At 43.4% G+C, this 17,668-nt stretch overlaps 1 protein-coding gene across 2 annotated transcripts; it reads right to left on the bottom strand.

The window, feature by feature from the left end:
* Positions 1–763: 763 nt before the first annotated feature.
* On the bottom strand, positions 764–17,637 carry acin1a (apoptotic chromatin condensation inducer 1a). 2 transcript variants are annotated; one of them, XM_051403674.1, is made up of 18 exons: positions 17,464–17,637; positions 15,988–16,053; positions 15,716–15,827; positions 15,552–15,607; positions 12,461–15,349; positions 10,544–10,693; positions 9,982–10,067; positions 7,625–7,685; positions 5,475–5,514; positions 5,035–5,177; positions 4,746–4,889; positions 4,420–4,615; positions 4,009–4,154; positions 3,121–3,228; positions 2,918–3,025; positions 2,524–2,827; positions 2,208–2,308; positions 764–2,099 (listed from the first exon to the last, which is right to left on the bottom strand). In XM_051403674.1, the coding sequence occupies exons 1-18, from the start codon at positions 17,599–17,601 to the stop codon at positions 1,758–1,760; spliced, it is 5,190 nt and encodes a 1,729-aa protein (XP_051259634.1). In that variant the 5' UTR covers positions 17,602–17,637; the 3' UTR covers positions 764–1,757. The 2 variants fall into 2 exon arrangements, with proteins under 2 accessions (XP_051259634.1, XP_051260480.1); XM_051404520.1 differs by having other exon boundaries at positions 7,625–7,682.
* Between the last annotated feature and the right edge of the window lie 31 nt (positions 17,638–17,668).

Genomic DNA, 17,668 nt, shown 5'->3' with positions numbered 1-17,668 from the left:
ATCTGACACACTCACATACATGCTTTTATCCTCACTAAAGTATCTTCTGCATGATAAGATAAACAGTAATGAGAGATGGAAAGACAGAATCTTTCTCCAGCACTCATAGAAATCTGTTCCTGGGCTGCCAGAGAGATGCCAGGGTGAAGGATTCACTGGTCCTCACAGAGTCCAGACACACAGAGTTGCATCAGGGCAGAAAAATGTTATGCTCAGCGACCATAGGGCTGTAATTACATAGGAGCACTGCTGAGCTCTGCAGGATGAACGTCAAGACCGGAGAGATGGAACAAGGGAGCACAAGCGGGAAGAGGGCAAATACATGATTTACAGCAAACAGAGGGAAGGGTACAGAGGGTAAACACTCCCAACTCGGAGGGAACCACAAGATCAGAAAAAATGTAAAAGAAAATGCCATTGGTCGTCACCTTGACATGGCATTGAATCCAATCCAATACAGAGAGAACTTTCTGGCAGATCAGTGTATCCTTTTAAACATTCTCTTCTTTATTGTTCTTGGTTTCAACTGGACTGTATAAAGTCATTCTCGTTGTGTCAATTGACTGACCGGGGCCACAACGTGGTGTGACTGACACCTTGTGGACTCTAAGTGTAACCGCAGATTTAACTTGGAAAATGTGTACTTCGCTTGAGTCAAGCTTTTCCCAGTAACTAGTAAGAAGTTACATTTCTGATCCATCATCCCCAGGAGCAACCAAGAAATGACACTACAAACCCTGAGATTGGAAAAGAAACGTCACAATTATTTCAAATTTCAATTTTTATTATTTGTACATTCACCACTGATAGGCGTACTCAAAGAAGAAATTAAAAAACGCAAAACAAACCATGGTACTAAAATGATAAAATAATGATTAAAAAACAATATTAAAACCATTGGTGAGAAAACTCATAATGCAACCTCCCCTCTTGGGCCTGTATAGACACTACAGGGTAAGAGAATTGGAGGAAGAGGAGGGAGGAAGAAGAGAATCAATGATAAGGACATAATCATAACTTGTGTCAGGTGTGACAGACAGATTCTCCCCCCGAGAGAATCATCTCATCTCTTAACTAAATCGAGGGAGAGAGGAACACTGCATTGCCTTAGTAGTTATTCCACACCTGTCCAAAATACGCCAGAGCTGCCTCATTTAAAGACTTAATTTTGAGTAATCTTATATGTCTGTACAAAATGCCAAACACACCTATTCCAATATTTTTAGATTTCTGCAAGCCTCTGCACAGAGGGCTGAGTTTTCTCTTTAGGCAGGACTGGCAAGGAGAGCCTTGGACTACATGCAGCAACAAAAGGATTCCTCATCCAAATTGCAGAGCTGTTAAACACCGAGGCAACAACAAATGATTGCAAATCATAATTGGCACCTACACTTTGGGGCAAATGGGGAGCATTGGGAGAAATTATTAAAATAACCCAGCGTGCCATACTGCTATGCCGTCAAGACAAAAACCAAAGGAAAAAAAAGAATAAAAAGAGGCAAAAATATAAAGAAAATATCAAACCTTGACAGGAGCAAGACATACAGCACTCTGGGAAACAACACTGCAAAAAATTATGGTCCCCTTTAAGCTTGACTGGGTGTAGGTGTAGATGTGCTTTAAAAAAAGTGACAATTTGAGAGATGGTGACGACATCAGTTGGTCCTCTGTTGGGTCTTAGTTGTAACAAAGTACATGTAGTGAAAGGCAAATGGAAGAGGGTGGTCTCTAGGACAGTTCCATCAGTTGATTGGCCATTAACGCCGCCTTTCTCGCGGGTCACTGCGGCTGCGTGAGCGCCGCCCCCCACCTGCCCCGCTACCCCCTGGCCTACGGTAGCCATCCCTGCGTTTGTCGTTCTCCCTCTCCCTCTCCCTCTCCCTGTCTCTGTCTCTACCTCGGTCTCTGTCTCTGTCCCTCTCTCTGTCTCTGTCCTTGTCCTTCTCACCCTCACTCCGCTCTCCTGCTGTGCCGCCTCCGGCTTTCATCCTCTCCTTGCGCTCTTCTTCCCTTTTTTTCTCCTCCTCCTCGTCTTGCTCCTTCCTCCGTTTCTCACGCTCCTTCATCCGTTCAGCTCTGGCAGCTTCCCGCTGAACAAACTAAAATAAAGAGAATGCACAGGGCAAGACTTAAATTAGATATCTAGGCCATGTACCTAAGAGTTATGTATTAACAGCAGCACAAGTATAAACTGGTTCGTGTCTCACCTGTTCCTCTGTAAGTGGAAGCCAGTATATGCAAGGAGCTGCTTTAGTTTTGCGGAACAGATCATCGAGCAGCTTTGCGGGAGGATCCTCAGCTGTTTTCTCTGCCAAAGACATAACAATATTAGGGCTTCAGCAATAACTAACTATTTTATTTATCATCAATTATTCAGCCACTTTTATCTGAATTAATTATTTGGTTTTTAAAAAGTTAGAAAAATGCCAGAGGTGCCATCTTCAACTGACTTGTTATATCCAACCAACGAAGATATTCAATTTATTATCACTGTAGACAAAAAAAAAAACATGCATCTCTTACCTTTCTTCTCAGTCTTCTTCTCCTTGCTCTTTCCCCTCTCCTTACGTCGTCTCTCTCTGGATCGCGACCTCCGGGGACCCCCCTCTTTCTCTTCTCCAGGTTTTCCAAACTCTTTGACCTTATCGCGATCCCACTCCCGCTCTGCTCGGGCCTTCTCTCTGCGCTCCATCTCACGCTCACGTTCGGCCCACTGGTCTCGCTCTGGGAGGAGAGAGGGCAGGCCTGCTGTTCGACCACGGCCGGGGCCAGGCCCTTGTTCCTCTGCTCCAGGCCCGGCTGCACCTAAGCCTTTGTGGAAGTCCAGCTACAAAAGCAGAGACATACTCAGGCTACAGATGGCTATGCATTGTGGGTGTAAGAGAAAAAAGACATACTGATAACAATTCAGTCTTACCTCATCCTGCTGGCAGAAGTCTACATTAAGGACTTTTGGGTTGCTCTGAGGCCATTTCACTCCATGAAGAGCTGCCCGTGTAGCAATTGCCTCGTCTGAGCTACAGTACTGAACACAGAGAGAAGAGGATAGCTCCATGAGACACAGAAGAACCTTCAACAGGTCAAAATCAGTCTGGTTTACACATGCTTGTAGTAACTCACAGTGACAAAGCAGTGAGACTTTATTTTGTCGATCCAGAAGCCCTCCTCCACCAGGGTGCCAGTTCTGCTGAGCAGTTCCTTAAGTTGCCCCAGAGTGAATGGCCTCACCTACACAAAATATAGAGCACTTGTGAGCAAAAATACCAAGCACACATACAAGAAACTCAATACATATTCAAATATATACAGTCTATAACATGGAAATCAAAACTGTTTAAGAACTGAACTGTTAGTGAGGTGCATTTCAGGGACAATCCATGCAACTAGTGTCCAGAAAACTCCCCAACCATGTGTTGTCTGCGTAACCTCTGAGCCACAGAACTCCAGAAACAATTAAAAACATAAAGAACAGTCATACTGTTGCACCTTCATTATAGTGAACATAGGCAGTGCTTTTTCTGGATCAATCTTGCAACTGCATTCTTCATCACAGCGTATGCTTGGGCAAGTACTTTATACTGCTGGCAGGAATGAGCTACAGTCGTAGTGTTCATCATATTGACAGAATATGCCCACCAATTCAACCTGTATTGCTCTTTCATTCATGAGGTGAATGAGGATTTCTTGATAATAACAAAAAGATAAAAATAACACTTTCAGCTTTTAAAATAGGTCAAATGTGCTTGTTTCTTCTTGTAATGTAGTTTCTTCAGTGTACAGAAACCTTTCTGTTGAATTCTGGATGAGATAAAAACAGCAAACTGAGGCTGGGTCAGCTTATGGGTATATGCCTGCACTCAGGGGCAACAACTTCACATAACCCAGCATTACAATCAGCTGTCCTACTTGTTTGGTTGCTTTTTCCATCTGTGCTGCATTATACAGCACTGATTCAGTGCACACCTTATGAATAAATATTAATAATAAAGTGGAATAATGTTCTCTTACCAGGTTGCTGATGTGAACGATGCTGGAGACTTTGCCACGAGGTGGCGAGGGCTGCCGAGCCGTACGAACAGGGTCATCGATTGTGATGGAAACTCCTGTTTTCTGCTGGCTGATGGAGCGACGAATGAGGGTGTCGCTGGGGGTCACTAAGATACAAAAAAAAAAAAAAAAAAAGAATGGTCAATATAGCATCTCCATTACACTGACACATCTTTATAATAACATTTTATCATATTTAAATGCACCATGTAAAGTACAGTATGTAGATTATGTATTATCTATTGTTGTGTTATTAGAAAAGACCAGTGTTAAAGTTAGTGTAAATTTAAAACTATTTCTAAATGGAATTTCAGGAACTAATTTTGACAGTTTTAATGCTAGATAAAGAACATCTTGTGATGGATTCATTACCAGTGTTGATTTCTACATCATGGCTGGTATGTGATGGAGACTGGGTTTCCATGGCTCCAGGAAATGAGGCGTCCATCTTCTCTTCATGCTCCCTTGTCCTCTCTCTGTCTCCTCGCAGGTCATTCTCCTCCATTTCCTCATGTCGGCTCCTCTTTGCCTCTTTCTGTCCATTCTCCTGGTTCTCTGAGTGCACCACCTGCAATAGAAAGAAGCCATCAACCCAAACAATTCTTGATTTTGAGATTAACGTAACCATGTTACAATTTACAGTACAGACAATTCCTAACCTGTCATTCATGTAAAACAGCTAAGAGTTGTAGACCAACCTGTGTGACAGTGCGTCGGATTTGAAGGTCCTGGTCAGAGCGCTCCCTCTCTTCATCCTCAGCCCCAGAAAGGACAGCTTCCTCCGGGTGCAGGTCCACTACTGCCTCCTGGCCGAGACACGGCCGAATGTCAGGGATCAGAGACTGAAGGCAAAGTACACAGATCATACACAAGCTGAATGGGCCTGCTATATTTAACATAAAAGACAGAGGCACAAGAGTGCATCTATGCGTCAACAACAGTATTATTAGCAACCACTACGTCCTCAGTTTTCTACACTGCAAATACCTTGAGTGAATCTGTGGTGATGCTGATGGAAGGTTTCTTGGCAGTGACAGCTGTGCTGGAGCCCCACCTCCTCTTGCGACCTGCCGTGGCCCCAGACTCCTGCTCGCCCTCTGCACTGCCAGTGCCTGGGGACGATTTACTGCCTGTAAGAGGAGAAAAAAACAACTCATTGAGTCCTCAGGCACATGGCATACACAGTACAAGCGGACATGACATTACAAATCCATGCACACATAAACCACATATTTATGAAATATATATTTGATGATTAAAATCCACATTATTGAAGGTTTTTTTCAAATGTAAGACTAATAATGCCATTTATACATACATTATACAAAATGAAAAGGCTAATATAATGAGCTGGAAGAGGCACTAATCATCAACACTAATGATCAGTTGTGAATGCTGGTAAAGCAGAGTCAGGAGGGTGCACTTACTGCTAATAGAGATCTTACGAGCTGAGAAGGCCTTTGGTGTCTGAAACACAAGAAGATAAAAACAACCCAAGATACATGGGAGAGGTGAGAGGCAGACACCACGGGTGGAGACAAATGGTCAAGGACAGGTTGGAGGAAAGGTGGAACAATAACAGGAAGGGGGACAAGTAGGGACTGAGAGAGAGTGAATGATAGAAACTGCTGTGCAAAGTCTTTTTCAAAGTCAAGTTTACTGAATGGCACCGAGCTGTGTTTTTGGACTGTACTGGTAACTTAAGTACATACCATTCATAATTATTTGGTAATCAATGCCTATAGTTTATTAAACATAACTTGCTTTTGAAGAGTAAACTAGAGTTGCAGTCTCTATCATACAAACATGGTTCTGGTGGAAATACTGCAGTTTAAATCCAAGCATTTTATTATTTTCATTGTATCTGAATAGACATGGAGTCCAATTAGTTTCACATAAATGAAAGTCACCTATAATTAAAAAGTTATAAAACATATGTTTAGAACAATTTTGATTAAACTGCAGTAGCCACAAATATGATTAACATTTTTTAAAAATGCTGCTTCTCCCAGCAGAGACTACAGAGAGAGTATGACTGGAACTAAGCATGTTCAAAATAACTATGAAATATAACATTGAGTAAACATCTACTTATTCCCTGGTACCACTGACACCTGATCCTTACTGGTTTGGATATGGCCCAATCACGACTGCATGTACTGTATCTAGGCAACAAGGGTCCAATCAAAGGTGGCTGAGATGTTTGGATGGAAATCTGAAAGCTGGTTGGCTGGCAGGATGGGTTCAAAAGTTCATTGGGGTAAGGGCTTTGAAATTCTTTAAGCCAAAGCAGTCATCCTCAGGTGTTTTGGCATTAGTCCTTTTAAAAATGTGGCAGGCTCTTATAACAACAGATAGAAGCAATGAGTCCAATGAGCTGGAGACCAGATGCTGAATGTTGTCAACAGTCACTGTGCACACAAATCCAGGATAATTATTTTAATGTTCAGTTGTGTTTGGAGTGCAGTAAGTTCATAGTGAGAGTCACAAAGTAGCAAAAATCTGGCGATGGCTGTTGTGGAAGGGGTAGAAGTCCTTCTTCAGTTCAGATAAGAAAAAACTATCAAGCCCATTAAGTCCAGATAAAGCTTTGGCCTCTTTGCAAACTCATTTAGTATCCAATGAGGGTATTTGCTGGAGAAATCTGAATCCCATTCCAAGAGATTAACAAAATCCAAATTGTCCTTTGTCATGCATGTTACAGTTCACCAACCACATTACGACGTGTCCATGATAACCCACATTACTTTGAGAGTGGGTTAAAAATGTCACAAAGTGGAACAATCTTAAAACTACTCAGTTGTTGAGAGGGTTTCACAGCAGCATTGACTTGATGTGAGCACATATCTTTGCTTGTCCATTCTCCATGTTGATTTTAAGGGCACAAGGCCAGATAAGTGGATAAAAGACTAAGAGAGGTGGGCCACATTGACTGGCCAACCCCTTCTTTAAATCTTCAGGTCCAATCAATGGCTCTTGAAGGGCATATCCATGAAAATGAGGCAGCCTTTGTTGCCAGGGATGTCCCTCTGCAGTGCAGCCTTGGGGGCTTATCTGTGGTCAACTCTGGATTCTTGGGGACAGTGGAACAGGTGCAGCAGTAGCAGTAGTAGTAGTAGTAGTAGTAGAAGTAGTAGTAGTGGCAGAGGTAGTATGCAGGTACCAAAAGGGGCAATGGAAGAGGCATGAGCACCTTTATAACAAAGCAATCATTTGGGGTTTAAACATCAGCCACAGTGAGAAAATGCCCTTGCTGTTTCTGCCTATGACAGCGCCAACAAAGGTTTTACAAAACAGCCAAACTAAGAAATGTAATTTCCTACATACATTCTACCACTTGTGAAAATGGCTCGTAAGGTCATCTAGTGGAAGTATTTTTTAAATGTAAAGAAAGGATTTCCAACAAAGAATATAGACATATAATCAAATGACCTATACTGTAATGTATCCAGGTTAACACAAACTATGTGAAAATCAGAGATTCAACTATAAAGGTTCAATGGATCCGTCCATTTAAGTCCTCAGTTACCAACAGCTTTGAGGACCAAGATGATTCATGGTTCTTCAGGTGCCTTACCTCCTCGCTGGTCTCTGGAAGCTTCTCTGGCTCTGACATGGCAGTCTCCTTCGCCTGACTGCTTAGAGTGAAAAACACATATCAGCAGGAAAAGAGTGAACAGATGAGGAGACCATTAGGTAAGAGAAGAAAATATTATATATTAAAGTCATTTTTAAAATCAGCTAATAACAAAAAGTGATCAAGGCATGAGAAATACAACAGCATAAGTTAATCATTTTACAGAAGCAATTTAACATATGTTAAATATGTCAATACCCCTAAAAATAAAAGTTATGTCAGATTTATGAATAATTTTAAAAAAAAAAGTCCTTGCAAAACGAGAGTATGTAATCATTAGTAATGTATCAGCAATTACATGATGCACACATAACAATTAGTTAAATGGGCTAAGCATGCAGAAGCATTACTATTTTATTTTCCTTACTACATTTAACAAGTGTATAAGAAATGATGGAGCCCTAAGCATAGATATTAAAAATCCTTTTAAAAAGAACCACGAGGTAGCATTAAAAGCATATTAAAAAATCTCAGCAGTTTAAATTACTCCACTGAGATACACCAACAGCAGCCAGGTGACGCTATAATATCTGCCCTGAAGACTACTGACCGCCTTCACTTCGTCATTTCACCAATACTACGCTCTTATTTTTTTTCGATGGGGGTCAAAGAACTGAGCCCAGGAGGAGAGTGAGAAATGCAGAGCCACCGCAGTCCTCCTTCAGACGTGCAGAGTCCGTCCAGACCACCAAACGCTCAACTACAGCTACACAATACCTGACAAATGAGCGCGCCTCACGGTCTCATGTCATCCTCATGCGCGCACACGTGAACACGTCCACTCATCCCGACTTACATTAACTCGGCCAACTTCACAGAAGAGACAAACTGTTCTGGGTTGAAACGCAGCATACAGGGTGCGACTGCTGTTGAAACGACTGCGTCGCAACGAGACCTCTCTCTTTCTCCCCCCTCCCTCCCACCTTCCTCCCACCAGAGACTACTCCTCATCTGAACGCATTCATGTCCGTACCGACTGTCAACCAAAACCCGCGACGGACAAACCCTCGCCTGTTGTTTAGCTGAGCCGCTGTATGGAGAACCACAGGCCGGCATCGCCAGCTAAAGCCATCGACGGAGCACAGCCATGTTGCAACGAATGAGGAAAAAAAAAAAAAAAAAAAAAAAGGGATCGCATATTAAAAGGACCCGCATCTTCTCAACCACACCGGCTTCAAGGCAGTCTCATCAATCGCCTGATGGGAAATTCAATAGCCCGCACCTCCTCTGACACCGTTTTATCACTTCCACAAGCGAACAGATTCCCAGGGGTGGGAGTCTGTGTTCAGTGGTTGAGAGGATCCAAAGCATCACTGACAACATACAACAATGCCCAAAGAATGATCCTAACATGTTTACACTGTCCAGCAATTTCACGGGAACAAGATAAATACCACTGAGTCCAAACTGAACTGCCAAGGTTTTTTTTATTTCATCATTTATGAAATAATGTAGAAATAGCCAGAGACGTTTTAAAACAATATTGCAGGTGATTCCAGTTTTGACCATATTACACCTGCATCCTAAAAGAGACATGGATTCTTCTGGATTTTTATGAGCCTAGCTTTTAGAGCCTTTAGAGCCCGCTGTATGAATCCTCACAACCAATAATTTCTGCAGAGTAGTGTGGTGACTCTATTTGTTCAATGGGGAGCAGCTCCTGTGTATGTCAACTCTAGAATTGGTAAAATATTCCAACAACTTTTTCACTGTAGGCTTCATGTAAGGCTGCACTAACCTCTCATACATACGTAATGTTTACATGAAAAAATGTTTTAAACAAATGTAAAAATGAAATCTGAAGAAAATGTCAATCAGTATGTGTTTCTATCAGCTAGTGCAAAAAGAATGTCAAGAGAGTGCCACAATATGTCATGTTTAGAGTAACCATAACTGTACATTAACTCATCAATGAACCGAATAGCTGCTTCCCATTTGCTTCCTCTGTGTACATGCACATACGCAGAACCAGGTCCTACAATGTCATTGTTTATCAGAAACATGTCTTTTGAGTGTTATTTGTGAAATTTTCATCTTGCCTTTTGTTGACCTTTCCAGGGCGGGTTTTGACATTTCACGTGCTTTCAACATTTGTGGTACTTGTGCGTCATGACTAGCTGCTGCAACAGCTGAATTGAAGAATGCACTGTTGACTATACTGACAATACAACCACTAGACACAGTGTTCACAGCCTGTAGACTTTAAAGTTGATAGCACACAGATTCATTAACCTGTGTGAGTAAACACCCCACACACACACACATACACTTCATAAGACCAAGACTTAAAAGCAGACCTTTGTTTGTCCTTTTCCTCCTCTCCCTTGCTGTCCTTTCTCTTCCTTTGTATCTCCTCCCTGGTTGGTGCTTCAATGAAAGGTTTCTGGTGAATTAAAAAGGCAGGAAATGAAATAAGATGTAAAAGAATATAATCCATGTCGAAGTTTTTTAAGTACTTATGGTAATACCACCAAACGGAAAGTAATGACACCTATAAAGACACTAGGGGTGTCACGATTCTCCAAAACCTCGATTCGATTTAATTTTCGATTTTAAATCTTTTTTAATATTACTATTAATGCATTCCTTATATGTTATTTACTTTTTTGGGGGGTGTGGCTGCATCGTCGATACTACCTTTGAGTTTGAAGTTCGAGACTGAGATGTAATTTCGAACGATTTCGATTTAAAATCGAAATCGTGACACCCCTAAAAGACACCATGAGATTTGTCTGTAGCATAAATTAGGTAAATCTATTTTGAGAATTCTGATTTTTTTTTAAAGGTAACATGTGGATACAGATGTTGTCACAGATGTTAAAAGAAATCTGGTGGTGTGATAACTTATGCGCCACTGACCTTGGTGTGACTGTCTCCATCAGCAGTTGTGTCACTCTTCTTTACAGACATCTCTCTTTTGCAGGGGGGAGCTTTTGGAGTTTCCTTTAAACCCTCAGCCTGAGCCTCTAGTGTCGCCCTGTGCTGTGGGGAGGAATCTTTTTTCCCTTCCTAAAAGAGACAAACAACACAGCAACATTATTATGCACTGAAAATATGACAATACCACCTTGATATTAACAGTTTACTCAAAATACCCACAGAAAACTACTGCTTTTCAGCTAAATGTTTTCCTACTCCTGATCAATGTGAACTAAAAAGAAGGAACGGTAATTATGTCATTGCGTAGCTTGTGAACTCACAACTGAATGAGCACTCCATCTCTCTCCACTGTGATGCAGGCACCAGTATTTTAGTGTGTTGTTAGTTAGCTAATATGTTTCAAAAGGTACATTTTGTTTACATTTGTAAGTTAATTACATCATTTATTTGATGCAAGTTACATTACAGTTATGCTCGCTTTGTGATGGACCGAAGCTTCTTACATATGTGATTGAGGTTAGTAACAGACTAAAGTTAGTAAATCTGTTAGTAAGTAAGCTGAACTGTAATAATACCCTAACTAAATTAACCCTGAGCCTGTTAGATAACGTTATGTAACGTAATCTACAGTCTTTTATTTGGAAAGGTCTATTCACTGACACGTGTTCTTTCACTTGGTAGACGCATTTATTCATCTAAGGTCATATGAAATAGATATGCTGGGTTTTAGTGTGCTTCTCCATGCATCTCTCTTCAGCTTCAACAGAACTGGCATCAAACGGAGCATTAGAACGTTGTATGATGACTTATGAACCTTCTTTCTATTTTAGTTTACTTGATCCGGATCGAGCATGTTGGTTGAGGGAAAATATGCCATCACATCAGACTTATGTTATACATGTAACAAGCACCACTTCTTGCGTTGGATAACTGGTATTGCATACAAATACACGCATTAAAAAGAGAGCTTAGCTATAAAAACTATTAAATATTTGTTTACCTCTTCATCTAACCACAGCACTTGGCTCTATCGGACACTGTAGTTTGGTTACTAACCCAACTCTGAACTACTAAACCCTCCTTATTGTGACATCAGTCTTTGTTGTTTTCTGAGCCACTCTGTTATCATGCTTTGTGCAGAAAATCTCAAACTTTGTGTTTGTTAGAGATCTTTGCCAGCAATGACAACAACCCTCCAGAGGGGTATTCACAGTAAAAGCCAAGAAATGTTTAATATCAACAGTAGCTTGATTGTGCATTGAGACATATGGATACAGGAGGCAGGAAACCACTTATTGAGAGGCAAAAAAGGCCCATTTTGTGCTAAACTAGTTTTACCTTATGTAAATGTATGGAGAAGTGGCAAACTATAGCACATTTGGGCTACAATGTATTAAACACTTTCCTTCAATATTATATTCCAAACGAAAATTATTGAAAATCCTCCCTTCAGAAACATAGAAACTAGCTTAAAATGTACTGAACTGTCAGAGATTAGTAAACAATGATCAGTCTGTCTCCTTTCATCATAGAGACACTGTCACAAAAAACCCTGCCCAATCAGAGCTGAATGCTCTGCTGAGTGTTAAACATACCTGAAAACTATAGATTATGTGAAAGGCAAGAGCCAACCTGCCTCTTTGTATGTATATTGTAACGTAGGTTTGTCCCAGTAAATGAAACAAGCAGAGTGGATGTCAACAAATATTGATAATGAAGGCACTATTATGCATATCTGACTGGCATGTTACTTAAACCTTCAGAGACAGGGACTTGTCACAAGTGAAGATTTGTTGCTCTAACACTGTAAGGCCTTCAAAGAGGCTCTTCTTGTTTTATGGACTGGCCCCATGGACTGTATGCCAGAGACATAGAGGTTCCTTTCAGACCACTTACCCTTCTAACTCTTGAAGTGGAGAAGGTTTTCTCTTGAGAAGATGTGGATGAGCCCGAGGACTGAGATGATGAGGACCCAGAGTCAGAGTCTGAGGAAGAGGAATCATTAGATGATGATCTTTGTCTTGCTTGTTTTTCTTCCTTCCTTGCATCTCTTCCCCTCTGTTGTGGAGCATCCACTGGGCCTGAAGGACCTTTGCTTTCATCCACGCCTTTTACTTTTATGGTGGAGTCTTTGGCAGGCTGTTCCATCTTCACTGAATCTGCTTTTTCTTTGTCCTCCGATACAAGGCTTGCGGCCCCTTCCTTGCTGGGACTCTGGACCAGTGTGGTACTACCAGTGGTCTCCCTCTCAGGCTGTGTCCCCACAGATCCTGGCAGCCCAGCAACAACCTCCTGTTTCGTCTGCATCTGTGGACCTTCCCGTTCAGTGGAGGTCTGGTGTCCTTCCAGCTGTCGTTCCCCGACACTGGCCCGAGGCTGGGGGGTATCAGAGAAATGACGGGGTCGCTTAATAACCATGGAAGTTGATGAAGCTTGGGGCTGAACAGGGGGGTCCCTTAAGAACCGGAACTTCTTGAATGAGGACTGAGGCAACAGAGGTGTTGGTGACATGGATGCACCGGATTCTGCTGCTTCACTCCGGGACATTGGAGCATGGGCATCTTCCTGCTCTCCTGCATCTGTCGATGACTTTCTACCTGGTCCTGTGGAGAGGGGGGGAGGAGTGGGCAGAGGGGTGAGACCAATCTCACGGCCACGTTTGGATGGAGGGAGATGACTCTCCCTCTCCTTTTCAGCCATCCTAGCCCTCTCTTTCTCCTTTTCCAGGGCCCTCTCCTGCTCCTCTTTTTCTTTCTGCATGGCTTTCTCCTTCTCTAACCTTTCGCATTCGAGAGCCTTCTCCCTCTCTTGCTCCAAAGCCTTCTCCTTCTCCAAGGCTCTCTCCCGTTCAAGTTTCTCCTGCTCTAGAGCTTTCTCCCTTTCCAGCCTCTCTTTCCTCTCCTTCTCAGCTCTTTCCTTCTCCATCCTCTCCTGTTCCAGAGCAGCCTCTCTCTCCAGCCTCTCTTTTTCCTCCCTCTCTCGTTCTAAGGCTTTTTCCCTCGCTATCCTCTCTTGCTCCAATGCTTTCTCTCTCTCAATTCTCTCCTTTTCCTTCCTCTCAAGCTCCAACCTCTCTTGTTCTAGGGCTCTCTCCCTCTCCAGCCTTTCTCGCTCCTTTTCCTTCCTCTCAAGCTCCAATCTCTCTTGTTCTAGGGCTCTCTCCCTCTCCAGCCTTTCTTGCTCTAGAGCCTTTTCTCTTTCTATTCTCTCTCTTTCTAAGGCTTTCTCTCTCTCTTGCTCCAGGGCTCTCTCCCTTTCTAGTCTCTCTTGCTCCAGGGCTTTCTCTCTCTCTATTCTTTCTTGCTCCAAGGCTTTCTCTCTCTCTAACCTTTCCCTTTCCAACCTTTCCTGCTCCAAAGCTCTTTCTCTCTCAATCCTCTCCCTCTCCTTTCTCTCAGCCTCCAGAACTCTTTCCCTCTCTAACCGTTCTTGCTCAAGAGCTCTTTCTCTCTCCTTCCTTTCCTGCTCCAAAACCTTTGCTCTTTCTAGCTCCATTGCTCTCTCCCTTTCTTCTCTCTCTCGCTTCTCCCTCTCTTTTTCTCTCTGCAGACGTTCTTGCTCCTGGGCCCTCTGTCTTTCGAGCTCCTTTTGCCTCTCAAGCTCCAGGGCCCTCTCTTGCGCTAAGGCTTGCTCTCGCTCTTCCCTCTCTTTAGCCAAAGCTAGTTCCCTCTCCTGCCTCTCTCGTTCTAGAGCAAGTTCCCTCTCACGCTGCAAAGCCTTTTCTCGTTCTTCTCTCTCTAAGGCCTGCTGTCGTTCAATTCTCTCCTTCTCCAGAGCTCTCTCTCTTTCCTCTCTCTCTAGTTCAAGAGCTCTTTCCCGCTCTTCCTCAAATTTTCTCTGCTTCTCTTGCCTTTCCAGCTCAAGGGCCTTTTCTCTTTCTATCTCAGAATCCCTCTTTCTGTCCCTGTCTTCTGTTGCAGTGGCCTTGAGCACACTCACAGGTACTTGAATATGGGCCAAATGTGCTCCTGTGACACCCTGGTTGGTGCCTGGCATCATGGGAAATGGCACATGGCCTGCACTGTTGGCTGTGTGAGTGATGGCAGATACCAGTCCCTCTGGAGGCCTTCTGCCAGGAAATGATGTAGCCGAAGGAGAACTGCTATCTTGCCTATCGCCTTCCCCATCGCCACCGTGCCAACCTGCTCCCGAGAAAGCACCTTCTGATGCCATCTTACGTGCCAGAAGGGTCAGTGGGCCGGGTTTGCGCTCAGCATGTCCACTCCTCTGTGGCTCTGGGCTGCTACTGCGGCTGCCGCTGCTGGAGGAACCAGAGCTGGAGGTACTAGGTGAGCGCCTAGGTGGGGCTACATCTGGACTAGGGGGGCTCTGTTTAGGGGTGTCAGGCAAGGGGAAGGATAACTCTGGAGGTGGGGAGGGAGGAGGTGTTGGCTGGCGGAGTTGAGGGGACAAAAGGGAAGGCATGTGTTGCTGCTGGGGTTGACAGGATGCTCCAGACCTCTCTCTGGTTGTGGGCACTCTGGCTGGCTCTCTGAGGCTTCTCCTCCGAGCTCCACTGTCCCAATCATCATCTTCACCATCCTCCTCTCCATCCTCGCTATCCTCATCGTCGCTATCAGCGGCAACATCATTGGATGCAGAACCCCTCGCTGGTCGCTGCTCACCAGCAGGAACGCGCATGGCCACAGAGCCAGAAGCAGGAGGACCGGACACATCAGCTTCCGGGTTCCTGTTAGCCTCTCCCTCATTCACGGCACCAAACAGTCCCTCTCCACTAGAGGGGCCAGGTGGCTTGGGCTGCTCAGCCAATGCTGGTGTGACATCCTGATAAGGATAGAAGGGGAGGTGAGACTTATTTTACCATAGCACTATGCACATTTTCTTTCAAGTAAATGATCTGGCACAATTCTTACCAGCAAGATCTTTTCAAATGTGCAACATCTTTTGGAGCAAAGAGAATCTCCAGAAAAAATGATCAGAGAACTTGGCCTATTGCAATAGATAAGAAAAGATATTGATGTCTGACCTGGGCTTGAGGGGGGCATGACGTACTGTTATTAACTTCTGTGTGGTCCTCTTGCTCTGTTTACAAAAGACAAATAAACAGAATTACACAATTGTATTGTATAATGACCCAAAATGTGTACAGTAGTTTTAATGGAACTTCAAAGGAATTTTAACAACACTTACCATTTGTTTCATATGCTTCGCGAGCCTCTCTCTCCAGACGCTGCCTCAGGAGCTCCTGTTGTTTAGCTAGATACTGCTTGATAAAGCTGTTCTGGCTCATTTCCTCACCAATCTAAATACAGAGAGACCATTAAATATAGGATACAAGCCTTCAAGGACACTTGTGCATTGATGAAGATTGTGCTAATGCATATTTGTCATTTATGCTTAAGAGGTCATTATATGTGAAGAGGCTTCAGTTGTTGAAATTAAAGCATCTTTGAGACACTTACCTGTGAGTTTGGCTGCAATCCAATGTGAGCAGTGGAGGTCCTCTGCAGATTCTCCAGCATGAGAGCCTGTTATTAAGACAAGAGACTTCATTCATTTATTCCATGTAACAGGCAGGTATTTGTAACTATTAATAGGACTAACACTGTTCAGCATCACTTCCTCTCCTTCTTAATATTTTTAGGCATGAAAAAGTTTGCCTTTGATATAGCTCACAGTAACATTGCAAGAATCCCAAGGTTCAATCAACTTCCAGGCTGTGGTGAAAGGCAGACCAGACTGAGAATATTGTGGGCAACGCCGCAAGCAAAACCTGTTGGATCTAACTTTAATTTTAAATTTGATGTTAATCTATCTATCTCAATCTATTGATCTATATCAGTTCTGAAACTCAGCCATGCAGCATCCCTCCTACTCGGCTGCTTGTAAGTTTTTTCCCCTGCATGCACACACAAGGACATACACAATAATACACTAAGTGTAATGCTTAATAATGGTACAGTGTACATTGGGTACTGATAAGCAGTACTGCAAATAACACGTGATACATAATAATGAATATGTGACCATTTGAGGTCAGTGGCTTGCTGTTGGTGCCCCGCAGGCCTAAAGTGGGTACAATTGTGCTATAAAAACGTCCATATTTTAAGAGGGATTATGAAAGTTGTGTTAAACGTTATAACTAAATACCACAGTGTCCTGGTTTCACAGGCGAGTTACAAAGCTACACTGGGGTAATAAACACTTAACATGGAAATGCAAATGTCAACACCACTTGCTGCTTTCATGGCGCAATTCGGCGGACAAATGGCAATTAACTAGACTACCCAGTTTTTAAAAAAAGGGCAAAGAATGGCCGAACTTTGCAGGCGAGGTAGATTAAGTTAAATACTTGTCGCAATGTAAACAAACTGGCTCGTACATGCAGCATATGGGCCAGGAAAACATTTGGGGGCGAAAGTATTCCTAAATTTGGCGGAATACAGTAAAATGTGCCCATTAAAACACATCGCATCAACGTAAAATAGACATACGGAGCCAGCTGATAAAAGTTGTCGAGCTACTAAATAACCGGTGTAACGTTAACCTCACGGCTGAACACCAGCAGCGCTTGGGACAGACACCGTTAACACAGAAACAAGCCAGGCCACCGCTCAAGTCACTGCGTTAGCATGGGGAGCTAACGAGCTAACAGGACAACATCACCCGACTCACACTTTGAGATTAGCCAGTAAGTTTATTGAACTCACGGTCTTGCTACGGTCGGTACGTTTCTACACAACGAAAACACTGCTCAATCACAGTGCAGTGCAAATACACACGTTTCCGGCGATTATTGGTCGTTAGCCTCGACAACTCTACTACGCTGCACGGCAGTAACGATACTCAGTTGTCGGCCCTCGAGAGAGCATCAGCCCGTCTCATCGTTAACGTTAGCTCGCAGCAACCGTGGCGCGGTATATCGCAGCACAACTTACCCCCTTGAGCCTTTTAATGAGAGCATTCTTATGCCCGCTTTTCGAGAGTCCTCTCTCCTCAAGAGCAGCTTTTAAATCTGCTACTCGAAGGGACTGGAGCGGTCTCCCGTCCAGGGTAACGTCTTCGAGATCCGCCATTTTCCGTTCCTCTAGTCAGTTCCCAGCGAGAGCAACGAGCAACGCCTTCCTCCACCCGGCGTCATCG

The sequence above is a fragment of the Dicentrarchus labrax genome, unplaced genomic scaffold (genome assembly GCF_905237075.1).
Source record: "Dicentrarchus labrax unplaced genomic scaffold, dlabrax2021, whole genome shotgun sequence".
Lineage (NCBI taxonomy): Eukaryota > Metazoa > Chordata > Actinopteri > Moronidae > Dicentrarchus > Dicentrarchus labrax.
This window is presented reverse-complemented; position numbering and strand designations above follow the sequence as displayed.

Excerpts from the sequence above, each read along its gene's own strand:
- acin1a (XM_051403674.1), bottom strand. The coding sequence starts at position 17,601 with ATGGCGGATCTCGAAGACGTTACCCTGGACGGGAGACCGCTCCAGTCC. Across the intron at positions 16,054-17,463 it reads TCATTAAAAGGCTCAAGGGG|GCTCTCATGCTGGAGAATCT; the intron begins GTAAGTTGTGCT and ends TCTTAATAACAG. Across the intron at positions 4,155-4,419 it reads TGATGTAGAAATCAACACTG|TGACCCCCAGCGACACCCTC; the intron begins GTAATGAATCCA and ends TTTGTATCTTAG.